The following is a 10,348-nucleotide window of genomic DNA, read 5'->3' as shown; positions in this document are numbered from 1 at the left end:
CCTCCCGGGTTCACGCCATTCTCCTGCCTCAGCCTCCCAAGTAGCTGGGACTACAGGCGCCCGCCACCACACCTGGCTAATTTTTTTTTGTTTTCAGTAGAGACGGGGTTTCCCCATGTTAGCCAGGATGGTCTTGATCTCCTGACATCGTGATCTACCCGCCCTGGACTCCCAAAGTGCAAGTGCTGGGATTACAGGTGTAAGCCACTGCGCCTGGCTTTCAAATAAGGTCTTAACTGCCCCTAGAAACTAACAAATACTACCTGGCGCACTCACAAGCCCTGGGTTGACAGGCTTATGAGTGCGTGAGAGGTGACAGGCTGTGCTCTATAAATGCTGCCAGGCTCTCCATAACCATTCTCTGGTGGGCCAGCTCCTTGGCATGGAGTTTGTCCTAAGTTCATGCAGTGGCAACCCAGCAGACGACTGGGGGCGGCTGATGATCCCTATGTTAATCACGTACCCTGACAGGGTCCTCCCAAGAAGCAGCAGTAATCCCACAGCTGCCATTGTCCTAAATGACATAACAGGGCCCTCTCTAGCTACGAAGATGGTTTCCATTTGACAACCACTGGAGCCCAGGATGTGCAGTGAAAGCCATGAGGAGCAACATGAGGGACAACAACCAGGTCAAAGGATTCACCAGACACAGGGGTCCTGACATGAACCCACAGCCCAAAACATCTCCCGGAGAAACCTGGCTTGGCAAAAGGAAGGCTGTAGTTACCTTTCAGACTGGGGAAGGGTGTGGCCTTCTCTCGGACACCTTTGGTGGGCAGTGTGAGGTTTGAAAGACTGAAGCTGGTACTGTGGTTCCGATAGAGGCTGCCTATCAAGGGGAGGGTGTGAGAGTGATGACTTGGCAGAGTAAGTAATCAAAGCATTGGACTAATGACTATCAGCATCTGCACCTCCCTCCTTTCCAAACACAATCCCAGTTTGGTGGATCAGATCATCTCTGATCTGTCTTAGAAAGGATCAAGTCTAACTCCAGGCAAACAATGGAGCCATTGCCAGGAGCAGCCAAAACCCAGTAACAGCGTTCTCTGTCCACCTCACATGATAATATCCGAGTCTCTCATCTACTGCTGCACAGCATGAAAGCTGGCAGTTAACGGGCTTCTGGTCTGAAGCTGGCACTGTCCCTCCCTGGCTGCTGAAGAAACTCACGATAACAGGGATCCTCGACGTTGGCTCTCTCTAGTCCATAGTCTGTCTTCAATCTTTAACTGATACCACCCCACACTGCTGGAAATACTCTCTAAGCACAAAATTCAATCTTGTATCGATTTCAAAGCACATTCATGGAAGAGTCCGTTATGAGGCAAAGAAGATACCAGATATGGACTCAAATCAAATTTGACCAGAGTATTTCCACTAAATATAAGTACAAGTGTGTGATTCTGAATTTAATGCCTGTTTTCCAGTTACCCATCCAGCTCTCATCTGAAACAGACTGAAACGTCCATGCATAATGATAATGACTAATCTGTCCCTGTCCTTTACTGCCCTCACTTGAAAACACCTTATTCAGTATCACCCAAATGACTGAATTAGAGCTTGCTAATGCTAACCTAGCCCTACATGTGAAGTTCTAAACAACAAGTGAGATAGTCAGGCTCTGCTGTAGAGAAAATGGAACACAGGAATGAGAGAGACAGCTCAAGGCACTTACTGGCAAAAGACATGATGCCCCCGAAGCCCTCGGTGCTGGTGTTGGAGACGGTGGAGTTGGGAGAGCTTGCCCGAGAGTCTGACTCTGCATCTGAGTCACTTGCCAGTCTCAAGCTGTTGGGCCGCAGCAGCTTTTGAGCCCTTGAATGCACAGTGGCACCTATGAGCCCCAGGCAGGGGTACTTGACCTTGGGAGTACGAGCCTTATGCTACACTGCAGCTGCCACTCCCTTCCTGTAATTCCTAAACCCCTGGATCAAAACACCACCCTCTGGGGATGGCAGGACCACGAGAGCATTCAGACTTAAGACTTTCTGATTAACCCTCGCCCAGGGTCCACTGAGGTGAGGTCCTTCAGTCACCCATCTAGAAGGGATCCCCAGGCTCTCACCGATTGCCATTGACATGTTGGCTGAATCGGGGAGTGTAACTTTCCCCCTGCTCATCCTCATCTTCCTCAGGGGGAAAGCCATATTGGGGCTCGAAGTATGGATTGTCATAGATTCGTCGGCACACTGACCCCTCTCCAATTTCTGCCTGACGTCTGTCCACGTTCGACTTGCCAATGCTGGGAGGCATGGAAGGGAGGGGCTTGGAGACGCCTACTGCTGCCTTATCATCCATCTCCGTAGAGTCAGCAGGTTCCTGAAGGCCACATGAAATTAAAAGTGGTTACCTGGTGCCCAATGGTATCTTCCTGTAATCCCAGTTTGGCAGCGCTGGACCAGGCCTGTCAGATTTCTAGCCCAAGGAATGTGTGGGAAACGATCTCTGTGGCACCTGTTCTCTGTCCCCACAAACTATATAAGGGGAATCACAGTTGTACCCTGAACAAAGCCTGATGAACTCCTTTTGGGGTCAAAACTAGGTCTCTTAGGCTCTAAGCTCTAGGGCCCACGAAGAGGAAGATGAGAAAATTGTGTGAGAAGAAGCAAATGAATAGCTACAGCCTGGCTTTCCTAATAGATGAGGCCCACATCCCAGGCCATGGTTCTCACTCATCCACTGCTCCTCACTTACAGAGTTGGCTCCATGGATGATGGTGCTGGGGCTGCTGCTGGCAGTGGTGCTGGAGCTGCAGTGCAGTGGGGGGTTTTCCTGAGAGTTCTCACTGTCTAGGCCAGGTTCTTCTGCTTCCTTCTGATTCTGCAGCTCGTCAATCTCCACCTCGCTGGCATCCCCCAGTGCTGCATGCGTCAGAGGGTCCACATCTGCCAAAATCCAAGGGAGGCAGGTATAGACCACCCCATCCCTGGACCCCCAACCCCTGCCCAGGGCTGGCCAATCTCCCCAAGCACACTTACTGGGAGTATCACCATTAATGTCACATTTCATCATTTCACTGACAAAGTCACCAAGGGAGGAGTAAGAAGAGCTTGAATCGTCATAATCCATACTATCACTGCCACTGCAGAGTGAATTGCATAAAAAACAAAACAGAAAGGGGCAGGGAGAACACCTGCAATCAGCACCAGGAAAAATAAAAGGGGGAGCACTCTGAACTCAAGGCCAGGGAACAAATCAAATAAGGAAGCCAAGAAAAACAGTCAACCAAAGCATAAAGACTGATAATGGGGGCTGGGACAGCGGCTCATGCCTGTAATCCCAGCACTCCAGGAGGCTAAGGCGGGTGGATCACCTGAGGTCTGGAGTTTGAGACCAGCCTGGCCAACATGGTGAAACACCATCTCTACTAAAAATACAAAAAGTAGCCGGGCGCAGTGGCTCACGCCTGTAATCCTAGCACTTTGGGAGGCCGAGGCAGGTGAATCACTTGAGGGCATGAGTTTGAAACCAGCCTGACTAACATGGTGAAACTCTGTCTCTACTAAAAACACAAAAAATTAGCTCGGCGTGATAGCATGTGCCTGTAATCCCAGCTACTCAGGTGGCTGGGGCAAGAGAATCTCTTGAACCCAAGAGGCGGAGCTTGCAGTGAGCCAAGATCATGCCACTGCACTTTAGCCTGGAAGACACAGCGAGACTCCATCTCAAAAAATGTATATATACAAAAATTAGCCAGGTAGTCCCAGCTACTTGGGAGGCGGAGGCAGGAGAATCACTTGAACCTGTGAGGTGGAGGTTGCAGTGAGCTGAGATAGCACCACTGCACTCCAGCCTAGGTGACAGAGTGGCAAGAGTCTGTTACACGTGAAAAAAAATAAAGAAATAAAAATTTTAAAAAAATACCGATACAGGAAGCCTATGAGATTGCCTCTTCTGTGCTAAAGAAGGGCTAGTGAGAGCCTCTTCACCTTAAAAACCTTTTTGCTGACCTAAGGATGCTCACCTATCATCAGTAGGTTCGGAGTCAGAGTCCCGCTCTGGTGGTACACTCAGGGCCTCAGCCAGCTGCGAATTGCTGTCATAGACACGATAGTGGATAGGCTGCAGCTGATGAGCATACCACTTCGGCTTGTCACCAATCAGGGCTGGATCAAACATATCTACCCCATGAGGGAAAAGAATAGAAAGTCAGCAGCAAGGAAAAAAAGGCAAGCAATGCCTGAAAGAAGGGCAGGAAAAAGTCTAAAGCAGAGCAAGGACAGAAGGCACAGGTCAAAGATTAGCAAAGGACAAATCAAAGTCCATCAGGAGGACAGAGGCAGAAGGCAGAGCAGAGCAGAGGGCAGGTGGACTCACTGTTGTGAATTCGCTGAAAGGCATAGTTGGTGGGGTTAAGGATCCATTCCCCAAAGTACTCCACAGCTTGAGTCCTGGCCAATTTCTCGGCAAAAGGAGTCTGGCGGGGACGTGAGGCTAGAAAGGAGCCGGCTTGAAAAGCTACCACAGGCCGAGGGAAGAGGCGCAGGGTACGTGTGTGCATCTGAAATCCCTGCAGCACATTGGCAGAGTTGAAGAACCGTACCATGGCGACCCTGGGGAAGGAGATGATAAAATAATTTGAGACCCATGCCCTGTAGGGTAAGGATTCCCATGATCTAAAGTCTCAGAACATCTCCCAAAGCCATCACTTAACAGGCTTCCAACATCAAGGGGAGAGACACTTTTTTTTTTGAGACGGAGTCTGGCTCTGTTGCCCAGGCTGGAGTGCAGTAGCGTGATCTCGGCTCAATGCAAGCTCCGCCTTCCAGGTTCACACCATTCTCCTGCCTCAGCCTCCCGAGTAGCTGGGACTACAGGCACCTGCCACCATGCCCAGCTAATTTTTTTTGTATTTTTAGTAAAGACGGGGTTTCACTGTGGTAGCCAGGATGGTCTCAATCACCTGACCTCGTGATCCGCCAACCTTAGCCTCCCAAAGTGCTGGGATTACAGGTGTCAGCCACCGTGCCCGGCTGGGGAGAGATATCTTAAAAGAATCATCAGCCCCCTCTTCATCCTGAGCACGTGGTTTACTATTTCTTCACTGTGCTTTTACCAAGGTGGAAAATAACAACCAAATATGGTACATATTTTATATATAAAGAAACCCTGGGCTGGGTGCGGTGGCACGCAACTGTAATCCCAGCACTTTGGGAGGCCGAGGTGGGTGGATCACCTGAGGTCAGGAGTTTGAGACCAGCCTGGACAACATGGTGAAACACTGTCTCTACTAAAAATATAAAAATTAGCCGGGCGTGGTGGCAGGTGCCTGTAATCCCAGTCCCTTAGGAAGCTGAGGCAGGAGAATCACTTGCACCCGGGAGGTGGAGGTTGCAGTGAGCTGAGATTATGCCATTGTACTCCAACAAGAGTGAGACTCCATCTCAAAAAAAACCAGAAACCCTGGTTCGGGGAAATAGTCTGCCCTAACGTCACTTAGACAGCAAAGAGATCAATTTAAGAACTTGTGATTATAAAGTCGGCTTTGTCTTACCTGGTTGCAACATCCACGGAATCCACATCGTTGCCATAGATAAGTGGGTTGAATTCAGTGGAGGGTGTGGACTGCAGGTCATTAGAAGGCCTTCCCAAGAGAAGGGGGATCTCCTGGCCCTCATGAAATTTCTCCAGATTGAGGATGGGCTGGGTGTTGAGGCTCATGCTGGCCAAGGCCTGTGGAACAACAAGAAAATCCATTATACAAGGTACGTTCCTGGGCAGCTAGCCAATCTCAACTCCAAGGAAAGAGCCTTCCTAAAGTCTTCTACCTCGTATTCTCTGGTCAAAAAGTTCTGCAACAAAGAACAGTGCTAATTTGCAAATCATGGTCAACCCATTTCAGACCTTCCATCTTTGAAACAAAAATCCCAATACTCTAGCCTTTAGAAAACAGTCTGAAATATGTAGCTCTTCATCTGAAGACAACCTAACTCAAGGCAACTTGATCTTATCTGAAGTCCAGGACAGCCGTTTGCAAAATTATTATAGTCATTAAATGTTTTTTAAAATTGGAATCTATGTGAAACTATACAGAATGGAAATTTGAAAACATAGCTGCTCTGAAGGACACAGGAAGCAGAGCCTCACATGCTCAGGGATCCCAAGCTAAATCGGCCCCTCAGAGGCTCAGTGGGGTGGGTGAAGACCACTGGTTGAGAGCAGCAGTGCTTCTCAAATGTGAGTGAGGAGAGAAATCACTGGGGGAGGTTGTTAAAACGCAGATCCTGATTCAATATGCCTGGAGTGATCCTGCACTTTAACAAGCCCAAGTGATGCTAATGTTGCTGGTCCATAAACCACACTTTAAATCGCAGGAGTTAGAACACAGGATCAATGAGTCCAAGGATCTTAGCTCCTACAAACATTTAAAATAGAATTCTTGGCCGGGCGCGGTGGCTCACGTCTGTAATCCCAGTACTTTGGGAGGCCGAGACGGGCGGATCACGGGGTCAGGACTTAAAATTCCCACTAGACTCTGCAGTAACAAGGTATTATATTATATTAGCAGTGATGAAGCAACTGAGGTGAGAGGGATGATACAAAACGACCCATTTAAACCCAAACATAGCATCTAGAGGTACTACTAAGTACTTCAGACAACACAGAAAAAGATTTCTAAAGGCCCTTCGAATGGGAGCAGGGAGTCCTAAAAACAAACACAGTGCTATCTACTGGTGTTCCTACACAAGACATAAGGCAGGGGAAGGGAATCAAGCTTTGTCATGTGTTACCTTCAGGTACTGTGTTCAGCATGCAGAGGAAGAAAATAAATCAATAAAAAATGGATGTGAGGAATTACTCAAAGAAAGGAATTTGTTTGTTTGAGACAGTCTCACTCTGTGGCCCAGGCAGGAGTGCCATGGCACGATCTTGGCTCACTGCAACCTCTGCCTCCTGGGTTCAAGTAATTCTCCTGCCGCAGCCTCCCGAGCAGCTGCACTACGGGCGCCCGCCACCACGTCCAGCTAATTTTTGCATTTTTAGTAGAGAGAGAGTTTCACCATATTGGCCAGGCTGGTCTCAAACTCCTGACCTTGTGATCCACCCACCTCGGCTTCCCAAAGTGCTGGGATTACAGGCTTGAGGCAACATGCCCGGCCAAAGAAAGGAATTTTTGAAGAAAGGAACCTCAGGATCAACTCTAGAAGATGATATAAAAGCAGCCAGATGGTCCACACTACTAACTTCCACCTAACAAGACTGAGAAAATCGGCAGGGCACGGTGGCTCATGCCTGTAATCCCAGCACTTTGGGAAGATGAAGCGGGTGGATCAGGAGATTGAGACCATCCTGGCTAACACGGTGAAACTCCATCTCTACTAAAAATACAAAAAAATTAGCTGGGCGTGGTGGCGTGCACTGGCTAACACGGTGAAACCCCATCTCTACTAAAAATACAAAAAAATTAGCTGGGTGTGGTGGCGTGCACCTGTAGTCCCAGCTGCTGGGGAGGCTGAGGCAGGAGAACGTCATGAACCCAGGAGACGGAGCTTGCAGTGCACTGAGATTGCGCCACTGCACTCCAGCAAAAAAAAAAAAAAAAAGACCCCGAAAATGTTCTGAGGCCATAGAGAGTGGCACACATACAAGAAACAGAGAGTGAAGGGCTATTTTATACAGTATAATAAGCATTAGAAGATAGTAAGGCATAAAATGAGTTGGAATCAAAAACACTGAGATTCACTCTGCCACCCAGAAATGGGATATCCCTTTTCTTAAACCCAACCAGGGTAAAGAAAACTACTCCATTTGAAGTTTGATAGGAAACTGGCTCTGAGAACAGCTGTCTTCCTATAGGAACCCCACAGCATCTATTACTCCCCTCTCTTTCCTTCATTCTTCACGTACCTGCTTTAAATGCTTTTTCAGCTCTAGTGACTCTGGTTCTGGCAGAATAGGCAGCACTTCTGCATTGGTGGGGGCAATCACCTGCACCAGAGAAATGATAAAAGACGTGACTTTAGAGTTTATTGCTCAGGAATTTCTCTTACACAGGGTAAATAAAAATAAGAGGATGTATATACAATATTATTATATAAATGAACACATGTTATATAACTGCACAATAAGATATGTACACACACACATATGATATACATATGCATCTGAAAGGAAATATAGCTTAATGCTATTGGTTATTATCTCTAAATAAAAAGATTACGGTTTTGCTTTTCACTTATTTCATTTACGCTTATTTTTATTTTTTTAAAGTTTTACAATGAACACACATAAGGGCTTCCCACCAAAGTTTGAATATACTCACATTGCAAAATGGTCAAATAATTCATTAAGCCTGCATTGAAAGACAGTTTCTTACTGGAAACTATACTCCAGGGAAACCATTAAGAGATGATCTATACCACATGTAACGGTCTTCAGATCACAATTGTCTGACTGCTCTTGGAGGATATCGTGGGGGCACCACTTAATTCTGGCAAAAATAAATCCTAAAATTCTCTGAGACCTAACCAAGGGCTTATTTGGCCAATAAGGTAAAAGGAGCATTTAAAAAAAATTTTCAGTAAGTCTCACAATAGAAATTATCCAACAACTTAGAACGTTCCTGAAAGGAATCTAGAAAAACAGATATCCCAGGACTGGGTCTAGAATGCAATCCTCCTCCAGACTCTACAATGCCTCAGCGAAGAACCTCACCCTATTGCTGTCCAGATCCACTAGCCATACATCATCAGGCATTTTGAAGTCCAGTTTGTAGAGGAAGAAGCTGGCAGGAACCCCGATGATGTACGGAGTTGGAGCCAACAGCAGCTGTGGAAATGATACAGAAGGTGAAAAACAAAGGCAAAACCTATCACGAGCACTTATCAAGTCCGGATTCTTCTAGATAAGGAAATGCAGAAACAATCCCTCTTACAAAACCCTTGAGGCCAGATGCATTTGAAAATTCAGAATTTTTCAGATTCTTTGAAAGGTTACATGGTACATTTTTTTGTATACAGTAGTATTCCTTACCCACAGTTTCACTTTCTGTGATTCCAGTTACCTGAGGTAAACTGTAGTCTGAAATATTAAAAGGAAAATTCCAGAAATAAACAATTCATAAATTTTAAACTGCAGCTTGATCATATCTGAAGTCCAGGACAATAGTTCTGAGAAGCATGATGAAATCTCATGCTGTCCCGCTCTGTCCCACTCAGACATGAATCATCCCTGTGTCCAGCATATCCATGCTGTATACACTACTCACCTGTAGCCATCTCAGTTATCAGGTCAACTGTCGCACAATCTCAGCGTTTCTGTTCAAGTAACCTTTACTTTACTTAATAATGGCCCCAAAGCACAAGGGTACTGATGCTGGCAATTGGGATATGCCAAAGAGAAGCCAAATATATGTCCAAAGAGGTCAGGTGTGGTGGCTCATGCTTGTAATCCCAGCACTTTGGGAGGCTGAGGCAGGTGGATCACCTGAGGTCAAGAGTTCAAGACCAGCCTGGCCAACATGGTGAAACCTTGTCTCTACTAAAAATACAAAAAACTAGCCGGGCATGGTGGCTGTGCCTATAATCCCAGCTACTAGGGAGGCTGAAGCAGGAGAATCACTTGAACCCGGGAGGTGGAGGCTCCAGTGAGCCAAGACTGTGTCACTGCACTCCAGCCTGGGGGACAGAGGGAGACTCTGTCTCCAAAAAACACCAAATATATGCCCAAAGAGAAATTGTTAACCTCTTACTGTGCCTAATTCATAAATTAAACTGTATCATTGGTAGGTATGTTTAGAAAAAAACAAAATATCTACAGAATTTGGAACCATCTGTGGTTTGAGACAGATGGACCCCAGTGGATACTGGGGGTCTTGGAACATATCCTCCACAGGTAAGGAGGAACTACTGTATTACGTAACACCCGCGGCAGTGGAACCAGTAGCCTACAGTCATTAACATTTGTTGTGACAAATAAAAACTACAAATAGCATAAGCTTTGCCACCAGATCAGTTCAAATCAGTCAGATTTTGCAGACAAATAAGTTATGACAAAGGATTGAGGACCAGCACTCACTCACAACTTCTTTGAGCATTAGGCCTCCTCCTTCAGGAAGACAGAGGTGACAAAGCCGAAGACGCCTTGAGACTCACCTGCTCTGCTGATGCCATGCAGGTGGGAAGCAGCGGGATGACAGGAAACATATACTCCAGTGGATAGATCATTGCCACGAATGCCATCACAGACATGGAGAGTGCATTGTAGTCTCGGGACTGTAGCACCACCTGTCATGAGCCATCCAGTAAGAATCACTCCAAAACATAAAATAAGGTTTACAAGAAAACAGCTTCTAACATTACAACTTGGTTTCCAATTCACCATGCCTACAGCTCCAGCTTTGTCTTTC

The 10,348-nt window shown here is 46.8% G+C and overlaps 1 protein-coding gene across 8 annotated transcripts in view; it reads right to left on the bottom strand.

Annotated features, from left to right (window-relative positions):
• MADD (MAP-kinase activating death domain) overlaps positions 1-10,348 on the bottom strand; it is a 67,263-nt gene that overhangs the window by 47,824 nt on the left and 9,091 nt on the right. For 4 of the 8 annotated variants that reach the window (XM_011963353.1, XM_011963350.1, XM_011963352.1 and 1 more), the window contains exons 6-15: positions 8,656-8,769; positions 7,849-7,929; positions 5,495-5,673; positions 4,318-4,553; positions 3,965-4,121; positions 2,979-3,082; positions 2,695-2,885; positions 2,066-2,319; positions 1,676-1,815; positions 728-829 (exon numbers count right to left, since the gene is read on the bottom strand). In XM_011963353.1, the coding sequence (XP_011818743.1) occupies positions 728-829; positions 1,676-1,815; positions 2,066-2,319; positions 2,695-2,885; positions 2,979-3,082; positions 3,965-4,121; positions 4,318-4,553; positions 5,495-5,673; positions 7,849-7,929; positions 8,656-8,769 (1,558 nt within the window). The remainder of the gene's footprint in view (positions 1-727; positions 830-1,675; positions 1,816-2,065; positions 2,320-2,694; positions 2,886-2,978; positions 3,083-3,964; positions 4,122-4,317; positions 4,554-5,494; positions 5,674-7,848; positions 7,930-8,655; positions 8,770-10,348) is intronic. The other 4 variants (XM_011963354.1, XM_011963355.1, XM_011963357.1 and 1 more) reach the window with 1 other exon arrangement.

This window comes from Colobus angolensis, unplaced genomic scaffold (genome assembly GCF_000951035.1).
Source record: "Colobus angolensis palliatus isolate OR3802 unplaced genomic scaffold, Cang.pa_1.0 Scaffold61, whole genome shotgun sequence".
Lineage (NCBI taxonomy): Eukaryota > Metazoa > Chordata > Mammalia > Primates > Cercopithecidae > Colobus > Colobus angolensis.
Note: the sequence above shows the minus strand (reverse complement) of the source record. Positions and strands in the feature narration are given on the sequence as shown.